The following is a 21625-nucleotide window of genomic DNA, read 5'->3' on the forward strand; positions in this document are numbered from 1 at the left end:
ACCAGCATGTTTTCGCAAAAAACAGGCTGCTTTTGGGAGGTTTGCAGAGTGCAAAAACCGTTTTTTCCTTTTGGAAAGCTCTTTATCTGGTTAACGAGAATTACATTGATCAAGTGCTGCGCCAGCAGAAACAAATTCTGAAGGTGCTGCAGATTGTCAGCAATTTCCTTCTCCAGCACAGGAATACACCTGGAAACATCTACCTACCTACTCTCTCTCTCTCCCTACTTACCTACTGTATTTCTCTTTCTCTCTATCCTTCTACCTACCTACCTACCTAGCTATCTACCTACTCTATCTCTCCCTACCTATCTACTGTATCTCTCTCTCTCTATTTCTCTCTCCATCCCTCTACCTACCTACACACTCTCTCTCTCCCTACCTACCTACTGTATTTCTCTCTCTCTCTATCCCTTTATCTACCTACCTACCTACTTCCTCTCTCCCTACCTACCTACCGTATTTTTCTCTCTCTCTTTCTCTTCCTCTATCTACCTACCTACTTTAAAAAAAAATCCTCTTCAAAACCTTGGTGCGTCTTATACTCTGAAAAATACGGTAACCTAAGAATTATGTACACACTGAATTAATCTCATAATTCAACTATGACTAATTGCAAAACTGATATGCCATTTATTTCAGTAAAAGTAGTCCACAATGATATATATGTTAGTATAATTTTATATAAATTTTATAATAACTCAATATTCAGTAATACATATATGAGAAAAAAAAGTAAACCTCCCAAAGCCAAATCAAACAAGAAGTATATGAAATTACTCAAGCTAGAGTAATAAGAGAAGTTGCTATGTTAATGGTTTATTTAAAAAAAACACGAGCTAAGTCAAAATGTTTATCTTGCTGAATTTTATCTTCCTCCTTACTAGAGCCAATGTGCTTAGTTAGCCAACCAAAGGAAATGTTAAGGAGAATAGAAACTGCTCCATCCCCTTCGACTTCCTGCAATGCCTACAACTCAGAAAAGGCCATTGAACAAGCAGGAATAGAAAGAGGAACAGCAACAGGTACAGAGAACCAGACCAGGGATGCAATTCAGCAGGTTCTGACAGGTTCTGGAGAACCGGTAGCAGAAATTTTGAGTAGTTTGGAAAACCGGCAAATACCACTGGTTGCTGTTCATCTTTCTATTCCTTCTGGCTGGCCCCCAAGTGGTGTGGGAATGGAGATTTTGCAGTATCCTTCCCCTGGAGTGGTGTGGGAATGGAGATTTTGCAGTATCCTTCCCCTGGAGTGGTGTGGGAATGGAGATTTTGTAGTATCCTTCCCCTGGAGTGGTGTGGGAATGGAGATTTTGCAGTATCCTTCCCCTGGAGTGGGGTGGGAACGGAGATTTTGTAGTATCCTTCCCCTGGAGTGGGGTGGGAATGGAGATTTTGTAGTATCCTTTCCCTGCCACGCCCATCAAGCCACACCCAGAGAACCAGTACTAAAAAAAATGTGAATTTCTCCATTAGACCAGACTGCTATGCACTGGGTAAATCAGAAGATTCAGGCAGTTCAAATCAGTATAAAAATGTATTGCAAGTTTAAGAGCTCTACAAGAATCTTATCAACTAATGGGCAAAGGAAATGAGTGGAAAATAAGAGAGGCATTCAAGGTGGCCTGGACTTAGGTCTCTTGTTGGCACAAAGGGACTAATCACTGATGATGTGTTTAATCCTCCCTCGGCTCAACCCAGTCATCTCCTACACAGACTCCATTGTTACAGGCCTTGACAATCACCTAACCATGCTACTTTAGGCACTGATTCTGAATGATGCCCTCAAGTTTCATCATCACCCAGGAGGCACTAACAATCTGAGTTGTGCATACAACCAATTCAGTTTAAAGTACAGGTAGTCCTTGACTTACAACCCCAACAGAGCCCAGAATTTATGTTGCTGAGTGAGCAGTTTGTTAAATGATTTTGCCCCATTTTACAACTTTTCTTGCCACGTTTGTTAAGTGAATCACTGCAGTTGTTAAATTAGTAACACGGTTGTGAAGTGAATCTGGCTTCCCCACTTGACTTTGCTTGTCAGAAGGTTGCAAAAGATGATCATATGACTTTGAGACACTGCAACCGTCATAAATAGGAACCGTTTGTCAAGCATCCTAATGTAAATCATGTGACTGTGGGGATGCTGCAAAGGTCTTAATTGTGAAAAATGGTTGTCATTTTTTTCAGTGGCATTGTAACTTTGAACGGTCACTAAAGGAATTGTTGTAAGTTGAGGAGTACCTGTAATCTACTGTTATTTTACTATTATTCTACTGTTATTTTACAATAGATTAACATTAAATAACCTGATGATATTTAACTGATCCACATATTGTTCTTTATGGCCACTGTAAGAACTAATAACCAATTCAGCATTATTTGCATTGATGAAAATCAACAGGCATTGAAAAATATAATTGTTAAGACCACCATAGTTGTGCTAAATCAGCAGCCGCCAACCTTTTGAGCACCAAGGACTGGTTCTGTGGAGAGAGGGTTTTTTTTTTGCAGACCGGAGGGGCATGGTTTTGCATGGTGCCTATGTCCTGCAGATTGAGCTTTGTTTTGCCAGTTTCTGGCATGCCGTGGACCGGAGGTTGAGGACCCCTAGATCACAGAATGCCTTATCCGCATCAACATTCTCTCCCTCCCTCCCTCTCTCCTGCAAATTCCTTAATTAATATACCTCTGAAGTCATGGGGTATTTAATTACATATTAATTACATCACCTGGAGTAACAATAAAAGACATGAGGGAAAAAAATTAACAGGTGCACCCACATCAAGAAGGTGTTTTTGTCCTGACATGTAACAAACCCACAGGTAAATGCTCTCTATCTCTAATTAACATTCACAAATGAGTAACCTCAAAATAGGTGCGTTTCAGAGGGATCCAAGTATTAAAGTTGCACATTACAGTATCTCTTGATTTTGTGAATTATAATCTGTTTAAGGAACTGAGGGGTGGGGGGCATTTTTCAAAAGTGTGTCAACAGCAAGATTTTATGTTGTCCCATTTTCAAACGCCAAGAAATTTCATGTTGACACTTCCTCAGGTGCAATTCTGATGTAGCTCTTCCAGACAGAAATTTAAACTGAGAGGGTATGAAAAAAATATAAATGCTGAATTCAAAAACATCAGCTGTTACACTTTTCATGAAGAATAACAAGCATTATATAAACACCTTTATAAAATCAACATGGAATGGGGCTTGTTCAGACACAGCAGTATTAAGACTCTTCATGTCATTAGTTAAGAATATCCATGGTCAAGGTGTCACTTTACCCTGTCAAACCTGTTATTTGAAAGAGAAGGAAATCAGGTAGTTGATCTTAATAAAAGGCTGGCAAGAAACCATAGAACTATGGGAATTAGCTCATTCCATCTCAAAAACAAACTTAAAGGAAGCCCTCACAAGCTTTTTCTTAATCAGCAATATCTAATAGGAATATATACGATAGTAATATTAAACCACAACATTATTACTAAATTGATTCCAGACTTTCTCTACATACAAAAGTGTTATTAAAGTGTCATTAAATTGTGTTATTATAGAATCAGCACAGTCTGATGAACAGAGCACAGGAAAAAGGCTCTTGTGCTGTTATGCATGAAGTACACAGCCAGCCCAATCAACTATAAAAATATCAAAAATATCAAAAGTTATTTCTAGGGCCAAAGACTTCTGAATTTCCTTCCATGAAGGGCAAGGGATGTGCATGACAGAGCAGTTGAGGAAGTGATTCTCTGCTCAAACAGAAGCAAGATGACACACACACACACACACATATATATCCTTCAGAACAGGATTTAGGATTTAAAACAAGGATTTAGATTGTTTATTCAGTGGAGATACACACTGAATATACACATATGTTTTCATACTTTAACTTTTGCCTTGGTTTTGCCTTGGTTTTGAAAGATACAATGCAGGTAAAAAGTAGTTACAGTTGTTACCATGTCTTTTCGAAAATTATTATAACGATGAAATAGGAAGAGAACTATGTTCTACTCAATTATATTTTATAAACATATAAACCAGATACCGTAGATCCTTTATCAATGGTGAGTGTTTTCTGTCACTCTATATTATGTACTGCAGTGGAGCTGAGGTGGCGCAGTGGTTAGAATGCAGTACTGCAGGCTACTTTAGCTGACTGCTAGTTCGGCAGTTCGGCGGTTCAAATCTCACTGGCTCAGGGTTGACTCAGCCTTCCATCCTTCCGAGGTGGGTAAAATGAGGACCCGGATTGTTGTTGGGGGCAATATGCTGACTCTGTAAACCGCTTAGAGCGGGCTGAAAGCCCTATGAAGCGGTATATAAGTCAAACTGCTATTGCTATTGCTATTCCCAAACTTGGCAACTTTAAGACTTGCCAGCAGAGCTGGCTGGAGAATTCTGGGAGTTGAAGTCCACAAGTCTTAAAGTTGCTAAGTTTGGGAACCACTGATGTACTGTATAACTTCAGGTCATTTGCTCTGCTCTTTTGAACTGGCACCTTTGAACTTAACATGCATGGTAGTAAGAAAGAATGTAATATAGAATATGTGTATTCATTCATTAAATCATGAAAAGGTATTGATCACCTTCAGCCTCAAAAGATTATTGGGTGACCACAAACCACTTTCCCTTTGCCCAAATTACATCATGTGGCTGTTCCTATAGGGAAAAACAGGAAAAAGGAGAGGAGTGTATGCTACCCTGCTATCTTTGTACAAAAGTGAAATATAAATGTAAATAAATCATCATGTTGTACTATTGTTTCTTTCACATTTTACTGTCCTTACAATCTACACTGATTAGCTTGACATACTAAATACAGGACAAAAAAGAAGCATGTTAAGATCTCTGATCAGTGAAAAATAAATACTAGAACCCCTGACACATGCCTGCTGATTGTCAACACCTCAGTTTTTCAGTCTTCACATATCTTCGGTAGAAAACAGACTACCTCTTTTGCAATTATAAATTGCAAGTAATTTTTATTAGGAATAAGGTGAACACTGATTATCAATGACAGTGATTCATATATAATTGTGAACACAGTGTCAAGGAAAAGAACCAAGGACAAATAGAAGAGGTAGTGCTTAACTTATTACTGCAACCAGGACCAGATTTCTTGTCATTATGGTGATATGTCAATGCACCACATGACTAGACTCTCTGAATACACAGTAACTCCATGTTTGCTTTTTGTCACTGTGTTCCAGTGATGTTTTTTCAGAATGGCAATGGTGATGGTGAATGATGGTTGGCTGGGGAATTCTGGGAGTTGAAGTACACAAGTCTTAAAGTTGCCAAGGTTGAACACCCCTGCTCTAAACTGATAAATCCCTATTAAAAGAGAACTTCAAAAACAGCATACATTCATACATTATTCAAAACAATAAAAAAAAAAATCTGTTTTTAAAAAAATCCCATCTAAGAGCTCCACAATCAGAGAACTGCCCAACTCAAAATATCCAGTCACCTCGAATAGAAAATCTTTTGTCTTTGTATCCTATCAGCTTTGCCTTCTGCTTCTAAAAGCCAGGAGAATACGCATGAACCTTTTAGATAAAACCTCAGCAGCAAATCATGATTCTTTTAGGTTAAAGCCCTGAAATCCACACTGTGTTTTTTTAGTTATTTAAAAGAAATAAATTATCTGCTATTAAACTCAATGTATATGTTAAAACTGTAATCCATCCTGTAATTCTTAAATAATCTATTTTAATCTTGAAATAGAAGTGGTGGACCTGTACTTCCCTTGTGCCAGGAGCTACATAACTCTCATATTTATACGATCTCTCCTGTATCATTCATTTTCCATCATTCCCTGCTTATACTTTAGTAGGGTTAATTTATCTATGATGAAAAAAATCACGGTAACCATATGATAGTATCAAAGAGATTTGGTATCTCTTTGCTCTTGTCTAATGGTTGTCTAGTCAGACATGGTCTCAAAATTTGGAGCCACATTATTAAGCATATATATCGTGGGGGCACAATAAAATACTACTGGATTACAATTTACCATATTCAAATACTACAAATCTATGGATGCCCTATTTCCATCTGCAAAATCTTCTTCAGGAATACAACCTTCAGGAAATGCGATAAATTACGCGTTATATTATGAGAAAAATATTAAATGCGTTGAATTACTTTTTTAAATTTATCACTGTCCAGAAGGATTGGATTACATAGCTCTAATCAATTGCAATTGTCATAGATGATTAGAAAAAGAGAAAATATGAAGGAATTTTTTTTTGAATGAAGTAAAATACCCCATTTCTTAATTGAATGAATAGGGCTACTCAAGGGTGTGAAGCAGTGTGAGTAGAAATAAAAATAAAAGTGATAAACAATTTTGGACATCACCAATTCATGCTAATCCTGACATGAAACTGAAGAATGGGACTGTTGGAAATAACATTTCAAGATTAGCATGATCTAGTGATGTCAAATAATAGAACAAATAATAGAGTATTATAAATACTAGGTCCCAACATTCACATAGGAAATAGTACATGCTGTGAGAATGCTGCAAATGATAAGGCTGCAAGTATAGATGGTGTAACCATATTTAATCTGTTTATGAGGACTGTGATCTATGAAATCAAATTTGGGTCTATCACTGGGACCAGATATTTACGCTTCTGAGCTTTCCGACTTAGGCTGGTGCTCTTCAGGAAAATTCTCTACAGGAATATGTTCTTTGGGCTGTTCTGTGCGTCACGTTTATGTAGTGCCTTCATTACTGTGATCTCTGTTTGCGCATGCACAGAAGCGTTGTGCGGGAGCATGCACATGAACACAAGCGAACCGGTAGTAAACCAGTTAGCAATCCACCACTGAATCAGACCTTTAAAAACCTCTTAAAAACAGGAAAAGATGCTGCTGAAAGCTGTTCAGGTACAAATAATGAAGCTGTTTGTGCTTGCCCCACCATCTGCTATTCTCTGGGTGTCGAACTGAGACTCCTTAGTGATGGACTTTTATGCACTAAGGTCCCCCCTTCTTGCCCTTGACCTCTGGCTGGTGATAAGAATAGAAATAACAGGGACTTGCTGTCATTTGCATCAAATAGACTTGCCAGGCCAAACCTAACATCTAATTATGGCCCAACAGCCAGTGTAGTGTAATAACACAGAGAGGAGTACTTTCGCTTAACCCAAAACAATGTTAATCTTAACTGTTAGAATGATTGTTATGAGGTGCTTAAAATGTTAATATTTCATGAACTTGGAATGTGCAAAATATGCTCTCTTCCCCTAAGTGAACAGATTCCTAGAAAGAGGCTCACCTGGTTTCACTTTCTAATCATGGCTATTTGTAGTTCCCAGAGGAACAGACCCTTTGATATTTTACCACAATGCAGCTGTTCCAAATAAACTAAGAATTAACCCCAAAGTGACCTTTCCCTCTTCTAATCAAATGAGTGTCAAAGTAACCGCAATACTGTAGGCCTCTTGTTAAATGCAGATTATAAACTGCATCTCATCTCAAGCGCAATCTTCCACGTAATCCTGTACAGTATTTGTTTTATGTAAACTGTAGATGTGTCTAAATGGTTTATTTTTATCTTGTTCTTGTAGTTCAATGCAACTAATTTGTGTTAACTCATGTTTATCAAATTTGACAGACAGGAATAACACCACAGAAAGGGAGTTTTAGTTGGCAGAATACATTCCTTATTAAACTGGATTAAAGGACAATTGACTTTAACCTATCTCAATCATGTCTTGGGTTCAATAAACTGTAGTCATCATACAAAATTGCAGGGCAACCTATCTAACATTCAAGACGACCTTTGCTTCAAAATACGGTTCTTAATCTGTTTTTCAATTATTGCAAATCAGGCAACAGATGGGGTAAATAGTGCCAGCCAGAGGTGGCCCAGGTCATTTTATTGGTTGAGACAAAAAAAACAAAACAACTATACACCATATATCTAGCACAGTTAAGAATTGATGGTTAACTTAGGGGATACTGTCTACAGCAGTCCTTGACTTCTTAGTTTAGTTTAGTTTAATTTAGTTTAATGAAATTTGTATGCCGCCCACTCCCATTGGGACTCTGGGCGGCTCACAGGCAAGATAAAAGCATATTTTTTTAAAAAAAAATTAAAATAAGAAATACAATATTAAAATTAACACAACATCCATTCCGTCCAAGAGGGGCTGGATATTAATCAACAGCCCCAGGCCTGCCAGAACAGCAGGTCTTGGTGGCTTTACGGAAGGCCGGGAGAGTGGTGCGGGTCCGGATCTCTATGGGTAGTTCGTTCCACAGGGCCGGTGCAGCTACAGAGAAGGCCCCTGCCCTGAGGGGCCGCCAGCCGGCATTGTCCGGTCGACGGTACCCAAAGGAGGACCAACCTGTGCGATTTTATTGGTCGTTGGGAGGTAAATGGCAGGAGGCGGTCTCTCAGGTAGCCAGGTCCTAAACCATGTAGGGCTTTAAAAGTAATGACTAGCACCTTGAAGTGCGTCCGGAGACCAATGAGGAGCCAGTGCAGCTCACGGAGGATAGGTGTAACATGGGTGTATCTAGGTACACCCAATATCGCTTGCGCAACTGCATTCTGAACCAACTGTAGTCTTCGAAAACTCTTCAGGGGCAGCCCCATGTAGAGCGCATTACAGTAATCCAGTCTTGAGGTGACGAGGGCGTGAGTGACCATTCAAAGTGCTTCCCGGTCCAGGTAGGGCCGCAACTGGTGCACCAGGCGAACCTGGGCAAAAGCCCCCCTGGTCACAGCTGACAAATGATGTTCTAACGTCAGCTGCAGGTCCAGGAGGACACCCAAATTGCGGGCCCTCTCTGAGGGATGTATAATTTCACCTCCCAGGCTAAGAGGTGGAATGTCTGGACTATCCTTGGGAGGCAGCATCAATAGCCACTCGGTCTTGTCTGGATTGAGTGCAAGCTTGCTCGCTCCCATCCAGACCCTGACAGCCTCCAGGCACTGGCACATCACTTCCACTGCTTCGCTGAGTTGGCACGGGGCGGACAGATACAACTGAGTATCATCCGCATATTGATGATATTTGATCCCGTGCCGGCGTATGATCTCACCCAGCGGCTTCATGTAAATATTAAATAGGAGGGAGGACAGGACCGAACCCTGTGGCACCCCATATTTGAGGGGCCTAGGGGTCGACCTCTGTCCTCCAACCAACACCGACTGCGACCTGTCCGAGAGGTAGGAGAACCACCTTAAGACGGTGCCTCTCACTCCCACCTCCCGTAACCGTCACAGAAGGATACCATGGTCGATGGTATTGAAGGCCGCTGAGAGGTCAAGAAGCACAAGGATAGAGGAATGTCCTCTATCTCTGGCCTGCCAGAGATCATCGATCAGCGCGACCACAACTGATCCCATAACGTCTTGCTAAGATATTGATTGTGAGTTTTGCCCCATTTTGGAACCTTTCTTGCCACAATTGTTAAGTGAACCACTGCAGTTGTTAAGTTAGTAACACAGTTGTTAAGTGACTCTCTCTTCCTCACAGACTTTGCTTGTCAGAAGGGTGCAAAAGGTGATCACATGACCCCGGACATGGCAACGGTCATAAATACATGGCAGTTGCCAAGCATCTGAACTTTGATCACGGGGAGTTGTGTGTATGTGAGTATGAAAAGGTGTTATAAATCTTTTTTCACTGCTGTTGTAACTTCAGGCAATCACTAAACAAATGGTTTTAAATTGAGAAGTACCTGTATAACCATGTTCTCTATAAATCCCTGCCATGTTATTAATATATTATTCTAGTAATAGCATATAAAAACCAGAGGCAGAATTTCCTCATTAGTGATGAATATGGCTTCAAATTTCTATGCATTGTAGGTCTATAAATTAAGGCTTCCAAATTCTTGACAACCACTAAATGTTAGCAAAGGGGGTTCTCTGAATTTTTAGCTACCATTTAGGGGATACCTGTATTAAGTCAGCACAGATCTGGTAACCTTAAGGTGTACTATTTCTGATCCAACCTTTTGCTATTAAGGAGCTACTTGATTTTGTAGCCATGCTGGGTTTTTTTAATGCATATATACTGAAAAACATTAAATATGGGTATTCTGTCCCATTGGACTTGTTAACAAATTAGGAAAGCTAAAACTGTTCTCTTATGAAAGGTTAAAACTGTTCTCTTATGAAGGGTTAAAATATAAAGAGGCTGTTATAAATTACTACTTTTTAATTTCATCTACTACAGAATTCCTCAAATTAGAAAGGTCTCATTTTCTTTGCCCAGCAAAGAAGAGCAATAAATCAGACAAAGGAAAAACACCACCACTCAAATACATTGAGGGTGAAAACTTCCCTTGAGGAAGTAACACAGCCTACTTCTATTGTTGCTTAGGAACCTCCAAAACTATTTCTATTGTTCAATTTAAATCAAGCACATTTTCACATAGTAACCTGTTCACCTCCAGCAAGTAAAAAAAAATATAACACATATTTTTCTTTTAAAAACAAGACAAAAGATCCCAGAAAAATTAAAGAAAGTTAAGAAAGCAGCAAATGGCACAACTATTTTACACGTAGAGCAAAAAATTATTTAATTTTCCAAGAAACAAAACTGGATGAAGAATTTGAAGAATGTTCCATATTTTCACTTCACTTAAAAAAAAGGGAGGGTTTAAAATATTTGCTTCGGATAATGCCTGATTTGCACTCTGAGAAAACAAAAAGCCATTTCGGAGAGAAAGGCACCAGCTTGACAAAGCTGTAATATAATTAAACATTTGGAGCAGATAGGGGAATGTAAAGAAAGAAAAACATGCCCAATCTTGCTATTAGATCTCCAGCTCTTACACTTTCTATTCAGTTTACAACAACTAGATTTATGAGACTGTAAAAATTCGAGCAGCAGCCTGGAACTGGGAAGATGCTGGAACTCAGCTGACCTTGAGATAAAAGTCAACATTTCTGTTATTGGTCAGAAATAGTGCGGGGGAATCTCCATGATACATTATTTTGATAGCAGTCACGAGTGCAAAATAATCATCTTGACTGCAGGATTGCTTTTCCTTAACAAATTTGGTCCACATTACCAGTTCCCATTGTTCAATTTTGCTTTTCTGCATAACTCAGGGAATACAAAGCATTCATGATCCAGAGATAAATTAAATCACTCCATTCTTATTTCTGTTTTCTTAATTACTCTATAGAAGAAACTAGAAAACACATGTAAACTTTTCAGAAGGGCAGAATTCTGTGGCCAGAATTAATTTACACCTATTTTAGAATCTAGTCAACTAGGAGTCTCCAAAACGTGTATCAGCTGACCAACATCTGCTGCATTATGGAAACACTTATAATAAATGCAAACTACAGATGAAGAATAGGCTGGTTCCCAGATACTGTACAATAGGAGTTCTCCATATGATTAAAATTCATCTACTATTGCCATGGATACTTAGAAATTTACCCTTCAACCTGTCACCTACCATATATATTGCTATTATTTATTACCAGCTCTGATCAACTGCTTTAAAATTTTGTTTTAAAAGCATTCCTATAATTATATTTTCAAGCACCATATTTAACTTATATTCTTTTAATTATGATTTTTTTTTACTAATGAAGAAATCAGTAGAAATTTTACAAGGCAAGAAAATATGAATTTTAATACAAATGAGTTTAGCATATATTGCTTTCCTTGAATACCATTTTGCTACCGAATATAAATTGACTCTGAGGAAGGCACAGAGTCTTAACAAAGGGCAGTCACCAAAAGAAAGAATAATAAGATGAAACATCAGCAGACAATTCCAAAAAACGCTACCCAGACATACTAATATTTTCTACATCGACAAAGAAACTACAATTGCATTGAACATTGTTTGCACAGAGTATGATATTCAAAAGTGTAAAAAAAGTTACTTTGTTAAAATGTACTGGAAATTCAGAATATGGAAGCTTCCAAGTTAGTTGTCTACAGAACTATATCCCCAAATATAAAATGAAAAAAGCAGAGATACCTTTGAATCATGTTTAACTCTGGATGAATGTCTGAATACATCCATGGAGATTTCTAGACAATATGAAAATGGCTTGCTATTGCCTTCTTTGGATTTTTTTCCAATTTCTACTCCTATCTTAGTTTTTCCCATCCAAACACAAGCCAGTCAGACCTTACTTAGTATCCAAAATTAGAGAATGACAGATTTAAGAATTAATCATATGCATATTAATTACCAGTAAGTAGCATAAAACTAATGTGGAATGTTTTTGGATAGTAGAATCCATTTTAATTTTTTTATTAATTCATCTTAAATTAAAATCAGAAAAATAAAATCATCTGGATTTGAGCAATATTATGCTTCAAATTGTGATTCCAATCTTCTCTTATATACAATGACAGCTTCAGGGCCATCATCCATCTCTATCAATGTACCAAAAAGTTGTAATGGAACATGTGGATGACTGTGAGGGCAGTGGTAGGATTCAATTTTTTTTACTACCATTCTGTGGGCATGGCTTTGTGATTGTGGCAGGGGAAGGATACTCTAAAATCTCCATTCCCTACTCCAGGGGAAGGTTACTGCAAAATCCCCATTCCCTCACGATCAGCTGGGACTCGAGAGGCAGAGAATAGATGGGGGTGGGGCCAGTCAGAGGTGGTATTTACCGGTACCCCAAACTATTCAAAAGCTAACGGTTCTCCAGAACTGGTCAGAACCTGCTGAATACCACCTCTAGATGAGGGGAAGAGATGCTTCCTAGGAAACAATTAAGGGAGGGTGGGAGGGGTCCCCATTAGCTTAATGATCATAGAAAGAAACTTAGACCTGCTCTAATGGATTAAGTAATTAAAAGAGATGATGGGGTGTTTGTGCCTTCAGTCTTGCAAGATTCTGTTAAGGTAGCTTTGCAATAAAGTAGAATTAACTCATCTAGTCATGTTTCCTGTCTGGTTTATCTGCAAGGGCTGACAAGATTACAGGAAGTCTTTTTAAAAGATATAATTTTGAATAGAGTTAATATTCTTAAAAGTTAAAACCTCCTTTTAGTACTCATATCCTGATCATTCTGGTAACTAGAGACTTATCAAGACTTTATACAGGAATATATTTTATAAATTGAAACAAATAAAAATCACAAATTAGCTGATTAAGTTTACTAGATTATATTTCAGATAATAAAGAAATCAGGATTTCCCCACCAATTTAAGTCGGAGTGTTAGTGCTGATGAAATAATGGTAGACTGTGTTATAGCAATTAATCAACTGGTCAATCTGAAACTAAATATACACTGCTGGATAATTTGAGTGGTATGAGCTTAAGACTGATCAACCATAAAATAATGTTCAAGTTCTAGATGTGCTCATCCAGGTGAATAGTAAATGTTAGATAAGGACCAGTGATTTTTCTTGCTAATAATAACATATCATTATGATACTTTATTTAACTTTAAACTGCCAATGCCACCTCCATACAGAGGAATTTAGTTATGTATGTTCTATTTTAGACTTGACCTGGGAGTTTTTCATTAAAAAAATATTAATAGTTACCAATTTTATATAACTTCACATGCTTTTACCAAAAAGATTGACATTACTCATACCATAAAAGTTTGAACTAGTTGAGCTACACACACCTTATATAATCTAAAAACCTACAGGAAACCTTCAATTCACATTTTAATTTGCTACTGATATGTGCTTTCCATGTAAACATTTCAGCCTAAATCAAGTTACATAATGACGTAACTAAGAAATCAAAAGAAATAATTACTCTCTGGCTCAACAATGGATGCTCTGATAGACGATTCTTGGACTTTAGTAAGCCAAAGTATCAATTTTCTAGATAGACTTTACATGAAAAATATAATTTGAAAAGATTTTACTGCAGCAAATTCATGTCCCAAAGTTGCTTTTCAAAATGCAACTGAACTTTCTTGGGGTTTTTTCCCCTCCCTTGAAAAGGTTTAGCTTTTTATCCAAGAAGCTTCTTTAGTTCTTTTTTTTCAAGGAAAAAAACAACAAGAAGAATGTCCAGTAATACAGATTACGGTGAATATGCTGCATGTCTAGAGATTCTCAATCATCCAGGGCAGCAGATTCACTATAATCTGTATTATTATCTAAAACTAGCCAAAGGACATTATCTACCTGAAATCACTCCTGTGATAAAAACAAATGTCTGCACTTTTATAGGGCTCAGTATTTTTCTTAACATGTTTCAAGGATCAGAACATTAATTGAAAATTTCAGTTTCATATTCACAATCATAAACACAACTTCCTCTGGTCTGCTCTTTTAACAAAATGTTTTATAGTATTTTTCTGGCAGATGGTATTGCAGATAAATGCATGTATACACATATACCTGATAATAGGTTTTGATGTTCCTGACCAAAATAGTGAGGTTTTGTATCCGTAGGTTTACATCATTGTTGACATGCTCGTTGAAGCGTTGGTTTGTTGGCCGTGGATCTCTATAAGAAAAAGATTAGTATTTAGAACAATTACACCAATTTGAAAATTAAACCATTTAAAATATTATTAAAAACATTTCCTGACTTAAACTTCCTCATAATAACCTGATGCTCAAAACTCTAGGAAGCTTAACAGAATGGAGTGATAGAATTCTTGTTAAGGAAATAAGGCTCATGGGTCTTAGCCGCTTCCTCCAACTAGTACACATACGCAACTGGAGAATTTGGTCATCCAACCTTAAATATGCTACACTACAACTCCTGTGCTCTCCAAGAGTTCTCAGAGTTGTAGTCTGATATTTCTGAAAGGTTGTAGCAGGCACTGAATGATGATAGTTCAGAAATGTTAGTGTAATGCAAAGGTAAAGGTTCCCCTCGCACATATGTGCTAGTTGTTCCCAACTCTAGGGGGCGGTGCTCATCTTCGTTTCAAAGCCGAAGAGCCAGCGCTGTCTAAAAACATCTCCATGGTCATGTGGCTGGCATGATTAAACACTGAAGGCTCAGGGAACACTATTACCTTTCCATCAAAGTGGTTCCTATTTTTCTACTTGCATTTTTTACTTGCTTTCAAACTGCTAGGTTGGCAGAAGCTGGAACAAGTAAGTGCTAGGGCTTACTCCATTACGGGGCACTATGGATTTGAATTGCCGACCTTTCTGATCAACAAGCTCAGCATCTTAGCCACTGAGCTACCATGTCCCCTTAGTGTAATGTAGTCTGGTCTTTTTCTCTGTGTGGTAGTTTCAATGTGTACATAGTATCTGTACAACTTCCTAAACTAACTCACAGTCCTGACCTTCCCTGGTGATCTTCCATCCAAATACTAAAACAGGCCCAATTTTTCATGGTTTCTAAACTCACAAGGATGACACAATCTTCTTCCCCACGTACTTCTTTCACTACAGTTTTCATGATGGGGTATCATTTTAAAACACAATATTCCATCTACGCACTATAAATCATAAAAGTTGTATAATTAATTATATACCTTGTATGTATATTGCCTTATATATTATTCACATCAGGCTGCAACTTTAATCTAGACATGTTATTTCTTAACCTTTGGAGGGTTTGAGATGTATGGACTTCAAGGTCACAACACAGCTGGATTTTGTCAGGGTTGGATAACATTGTCTAGATCGAAATTAATGATAGTGAATAGTATCAAAATAGTTTGCAGACAAAAGAATGTGATTTTTAAAAATAAACTAGTAATCACTTAGCAAGCAATAGTGGTGCTTATTGCCCAGTTTACATCAGTCTGAACATAACTTCTTAGATCAATGTCTCTCAACCTTGGCTACTTTAAGATGGGTGGACTTCAATTCCCAGAATTCTAGGAGTTAAAGTCCATCCATCTTAATATGGCCAAGGTTGCAAAACACTGTCCCAGATCATCCCACTATATTAGCATGTAGATCAGGCAGTGACATCTTCATTATATATAGCTAATTATATTTACAATGCACAAAACCTAATCACAATAGTAGTTAAGTAATAACGCTTAAGAGCAATTTGTATAATAATGGCAGGCATTCATTTTGAATAGGACTTGTTTTAAGTTAAGCCACCTTTTCTAACATATTTGGAAGTTTCATTCAATAGTTAGAATGCTAGACTTTGATTGTGAAGACCCCAGTTCAAATCCTCAAACAGCTACAAAATTCATTGAATTACTTTGCGTCAATAATCTCTTTCATCCCAACCTGTTCCATTATTGTAATACAAGAGAAGATGGAGGTATAAATGCAACCCCCCCACCCAACAACCCTTAATCACAGACTTTCTTGTTATAAGCCACTCACTAAATCTACTGACTAAAGTATATCAAACTCAAGTTAGCATTTAATTGCTAATATATTAAAAATATATTATTTTATATTATGCTAGTAATATACAAATTATTCACAAAGCCTACAAAAGTTCCTTGGACAAATATGAGCAAACTAAGCGTACATAATCCAGAGACAATTTCTGTGATGATGGAGAAAGAAATGCTGTTGCAACTAAAGAGGCTACATCAATGGTGAAGCTGGAGACTCGCCCAGAGCTGGCAGCAGTAGGACTTTTTCCTGCCCTGCCTCAGGCCACTGTCTTGACAGGAGGCATTAAGTATGCAGACAAGTGAGGAAGGCAGCCATTCACTAACAAAAGAAAAGCTGTAATTAAGAGACGTTTAATGCAATTCATCTGCATGACAGAAATCAAATGCAAAATAATAATTTAAAGAATTGTAGGAAGTGATGGCAAAAGCAGGTGTCTCAGACTTTAAAAAGATGCCTGGAAAAGATTACTACTTAAAATTCTGGAATCTAGATTGTTAAAGCAGCTTCACTGCGAAAGATACAACTTGGCCACGAAGCAGCAAATTTAACTGTCAACCCAAAATCTATAACTCTTTTTCTCTCAGAGACATCAGTTTTATTAAATTCTTGCCAAAAGGATTGCCATATCTAACAGTGAAATGGAAGAACAGAATTGTTATGGGCAATGTAAGATCTGGAACAAGGAGTAGTTTATATAAATGTCATTTCTCTTATCATCCACCAAGCCAAAACAAGCAACCTTTGAAAAAAGGGAGAAAGACTTCCTTCATACTGTTATATTGCTAGGAAAGCATTAGATATAGAAGGAAAAGTAGCATTTTGGGCAACCTGGCAGCTAAGGCTATATTATCTCTTTTCTATTGATAAGGCAATGGAAAAAGTGGCTTGATTTCATCTCAAATGCTGGAGTTTGCTTCTCTTTTCTGAAAAACCAGGGTCTGCCACTCATTAATATCAGCATTCTCAAACATTTGACTCATGGAGTATTTTGCACCACTTGGCATTATCTCAGCTCGAGCTGGGGCCTGCTTACACCACCACTCCTCCACCCTCTAGCTTTAGGGTGAGAAGTATGGCTCCATACACAGGTGGAATAGGCTAAAGCTGTTGGAAGGAGCTGCACCATGCAACCAGAGAAAGGTTAAAACTTTTATTAACACTTTTGCTTTGATGGCCCCTTCTCTCCATAAAACTAATAATATATTAAAATGTGTATTTCATATGATTTTATTTAAAACATTTGCATAGCCACCCAACTTAAATCAAACTCTGGGTGGCTTACAATCAAGACTATAACACAAAATAAAAGCCAAAAGACAATAGCAAAAAAAAAAAAGCAAAAAAAAAAAAAAGTCTGGTAATACCTCCAAGAGGCAATAAACATTCTCTCCTACTCTAACCCTATTCCTATCCTATTCCAGTTGCCAACTTTTAAGATGATTGAACTTCAATTCCCAGAATTCTCCAACCAGAATGAGTTGAAGTCCATAAAGTTTTTAAAGTAAAAGGAATATTGCCCCATCCCAAAGCCTATAAAAGATTACCATTTTAAGTGTTCTCCTGAAAATTAAAGGTTTGGGGGCCTCTTAGTCTTCCAGGATGAGGCCCTCCCCATAGAGGAGAGACTGTAATGGAAAAGGCCCACAAAATGCCAATGTTTAAGGGAAAGGACCTGCACCACGTCCACTTTATTCATTCTGGTAGGATGGGAAGATATTATCAGGGACAGGAAGTCACACAGATATCCTGCTCCTGGGTTTTGTAGGACTTTAAAGGTGATAACCAGTGCTTTGAATTGCACCCCTGAAGGAAACTGGGAGGCAGTGAGCCTGTACAACAGGGATGTAATATGGACAAACTTGGGGCATCCAACACTTCAATATTGTCTTCATACAGATAGATAGTAAATGATATATTTATAAGTAGTATTTAATAATAATCAATTGTTGCCAATTAATTATATTAATTATATCTATGATGTGTCTTCAGAGTTACTACGTTGTAGTATTCATACTATGTTTACAGGTATTCAAATGATGTGCTTTTCTTGACCGTTTTTTATTAAATGTGTTTAACTGTTATTGTGTTATCATTACTAGTCAGAAGTGTAGTATCAAAAGGTGGGAATTACTGAATTATCTTGGTGGCATTTAGTATATGATTGAACTTTTAATTTGAATAGTATTTGTATTTTATTTGTAGGTTATGAATTTTATTTACTGGATACATTTTCAAGGAAATGAAAGACGTGAAAGTAAGTAATTTCTACTTCATTTCATGTTTATGAGGCCTGATGAGTGCACTGCATCCAGTGACAGAAGAAGCTAGCTATAATGGGGTTTCCTTGCAAGGTTATGGCTCCAGTTGCCCCTTGACCTGCCCCAACAGGGCCTAGAAGCAATGGTTGTGGCAGACGGAACTGGCAAAAAAGCAAGCACAATGCAGGCATTATACAAGCGGAGGGGAAGAGGATGACCAGGGCCTGTTCTGGAAGGGAGGATGCACCCCACCTGGAGCTTGAGTGCTTGAGGCTTCACCTTTTCCAGCTACTCGTCACATAAAAGTTCACATCTGTCATGCCCTTCCCAGCACAAACTGGAGCAAAATGTTTTCTTCATATGCCCCTAAAATAAATACATACCAGAGGTAGGTTTCTAGCAGTTTGCACCGGTTTGGGCGAACCGGTAGTGCTAATTTGGCCTGGATTGCGGAACTGGCAGCGACCCAGGCTGGCCATGCCCCCAAACCAATTACATAAGTCTCTGCTGCCGTTGCCAGCATGGTTTTTATTACTTTTTCATGGTCTTTGTGCATGCGCAGAACAATTTACAGTGAACTGCATGCGTGAAACAAACCAGTACCAACACCAGTAGGAACCCACCCGATACATACCACTTGGTTAAGTTAAGATGCCCTTCCTGATCAGATCTATTTTAAGGCTGCATGCATTCACCCATTTTGCAACCAGATAAGAGTTATTTGTGGTTCATTTCTTCCCCCTGCCTTTTCTGCTGCTGTCAAAAATGCAGCTGCTGGCAGGGCCCTTCTAGCAGATGTTTGAAGAAACCTCTATGGATTATTGCAAAGCTGTCTCAGAACAGCTGCTATATCTGTCTGTTAAGTATTAGCAGGTGCTGGGCTGCTCATACACTGAGGGCGTTAAGTACATTTTTATAACAGTAGCAGGGGCAGGGGCAGGGAGGAAAAATAAACAGAAGTCAAGTGTTAACATTAAATCTCTTCACTGCACACCAGCGGTCCCCTTGTAAATATCATAAGCTTTCTTCCATCTGTATTCCATCTGGTGGTCCCCAATGCTGGAAACGTTGCTTTAGACCCAGTAAGGCAAACTGATACCGAATGCTCTACAGTACTCTTTTTAGGAAAAATAGCTAGGAAAGCCATAAGACACCCTTGAATTCCTATAAATCCCCCCCTTTTAAGTTAGTTTTAAGACTGAGCCACAATTCAGGCAGCAGCAGCAGCAACAACAACAGCAGCTGAACCCAATACTCCTTCCTCTTCTCATTTTCTACACAACCACCCTATGAGGCGAGTTGGGCTAAGAATGAACGACTGGCCCAAAGTTACCAAATGGCCTAGAACTCAACCTCCTGGGTTCTTGGCCAGTATCTGGACTACCACACAAAATAATACTACACATAAATACACACTAAAGGAATACAATGGATGGGAGAAGTATGAAGATTTCAAATTGACTACAACATGCAAGGTTCACATGGGTTGACCTAACAGCCTTTGGTCATGGGAGGGAGGGGGGGAGAACTTCTGATCTTTCCTGAAAACAGCAAATTAGTCAAATCCTAATCTTAAAATGACGCTATTTATTTGGTTAATAAGTAATGGGGCAATATTTAACATTCTGCTTTATTGCAATATGGTAGAAACAGACAGCATCTCTAATTTTTTCTGCAGCTCACAAAGGAGGGTAGAGCAAAAATGCCCTTGATAGGATGCAATACTTATGCTAGGTAAAGGTGAAGGTTCCCCTCACACATATGTCCTAGTCATTCCTGGCTCTAGGGGTGGTGCTAATCTCTGTTTCAAAGCCAAAGAACCAGTGCTGTCCGAAGACCTCTCAGTGGTCATGTGGCCGGCATGACTAAACGGGCCCGCATGACTAAATGGGCCGAAGGCGCATGAAATACTGTTACTGGCGTTCCTATAGGTGGTTCCTATTTTTCTACTTGGATTTCTACATGCTTTCGAACTGCTAGGTTGGCAGAAGCTGGGACAAGTAACAGGAGCTCATTCTATTATGCGGTGCTAGGGTTTTGAACTGCCGACCTTTCTGATCGACAAGCTCAGCATCTTAGTCACTGAGCCACCACATCCCTATACTTATGCTAGGGATTCACAAATAGAACCTATTTACAAGTGCAGCCAAGTAAACTTTGGAATACAATCAGAGTCTTTTAACAGAGATACGTGGAGGAGGAAAGAACTGGAAGTGGTTTCATATAAAGTAGGCGTGTCCAACAAGCAGCCTGTGGGCTGCATGAAGCCCTAAACAGCTAGTCATGCAGTCCCATAAGATTGTAAACTTTTAACATTATACATTAACTATATATTTTATATGCAGCCCAAGACAATTCCTTTTCACTCAATACAGCCCAAGTAAGCCAAATGGTTGGGCATCCATGGTCTAAAGAAGGGGCGTCAAATTTGATTTCATTGCACTGCAACTATTAAAGCACCTGAAGTTTATTTCAGGATTTTGTGCTATCTCAAAAATTCAAAGCAGTTTCAAAGAGCTACAGGCTCGTGATAAACCATAGCTAATGTTATGGTTGGTTGGGAGAACCTCCAAATCCCACCCCTAGCTGCCCCCCTCCCCTCAGGAGTCTCCACGTGGCCCGTTTTGGGTGCGAGGTAAGTGCAGGGCCATCGTGGAGGCTTGGGGAGGGGGAAAAACGGAACTGGAGCCTGGGGGAAGCAGTTTTCACCCTCCCAGAGGCTCAAAGAAAGCCTCCAGGGCCTGGGGAGGGCAAAAATTCCACTCCGCCAGCAACTGACAGAGAACCCATTGCTGAAATTTTTGAAGTCCACCCCCTGATTAAGGAGTCAACTTTTAAAAAGTAGATCATTTCCAGAATCTGTAGAAGGTGGAGGGAAAAGTGCTTGCTAAAATCAGTATAGCACACTTACGAATTCAGAAGCATTTCTTCCAAATCATTTTCAAAATATGCACAACCCTAATTCAAGCCGGTGAACTCTTAGTAAATAAATTTGACTCAACCTAAACCTTCAGGATTAGGAATGTCTCTTTTTCATCACATCAGGAAAAGTTGTCTGAAGAATAAGAATAAAAAAACTAAAAAAATTTTTAACAAGCAGA

At 38.5% G+C, this 21625-nt stretch overlaps 1 protein-coding gene across 2 annotated transcripts in view; it reads right to left on the reverse strand.

The window, feature by feature from the left end:
* The window catches only part of CCDC88C (coiled-coil and HOOK domain protein 88C), a 98497-nt gene that overhangs the window by 60203 nt on the left and 16669 nt on the right, over positions 1-21625 (reverse strand). For both annotated transcript variants that reach the window (XM_087725546.1, XM_087725541.1), the window contains exon 3: positions 14329-14437. In XM_087725546.1, the coding sequence (XP_087581672.1) occupies positions 14329-14437 (109 nt within the window). The remainder of the gene's footprint in view (positions 1-14328; positions 14438-21625) is intronic.

This window comes from Thamnophis sirtalis, unplaced genomic scaffold (genome assembly GCF_051295495.1).
Source record: "Thamnophis sirtalis isolate CommonGarterSnake01/CBP01778 unplaced genomic scaffold, rThaSir2_p1.2 scaffold_1, whole genome shotgun sequence".
Lineage (NCBI taxonomy): Eukaryota > Metazoa > Chordata > Lepidosauria > Squamata > Natricidae > Thamnophis > Thamnophis sirtalis.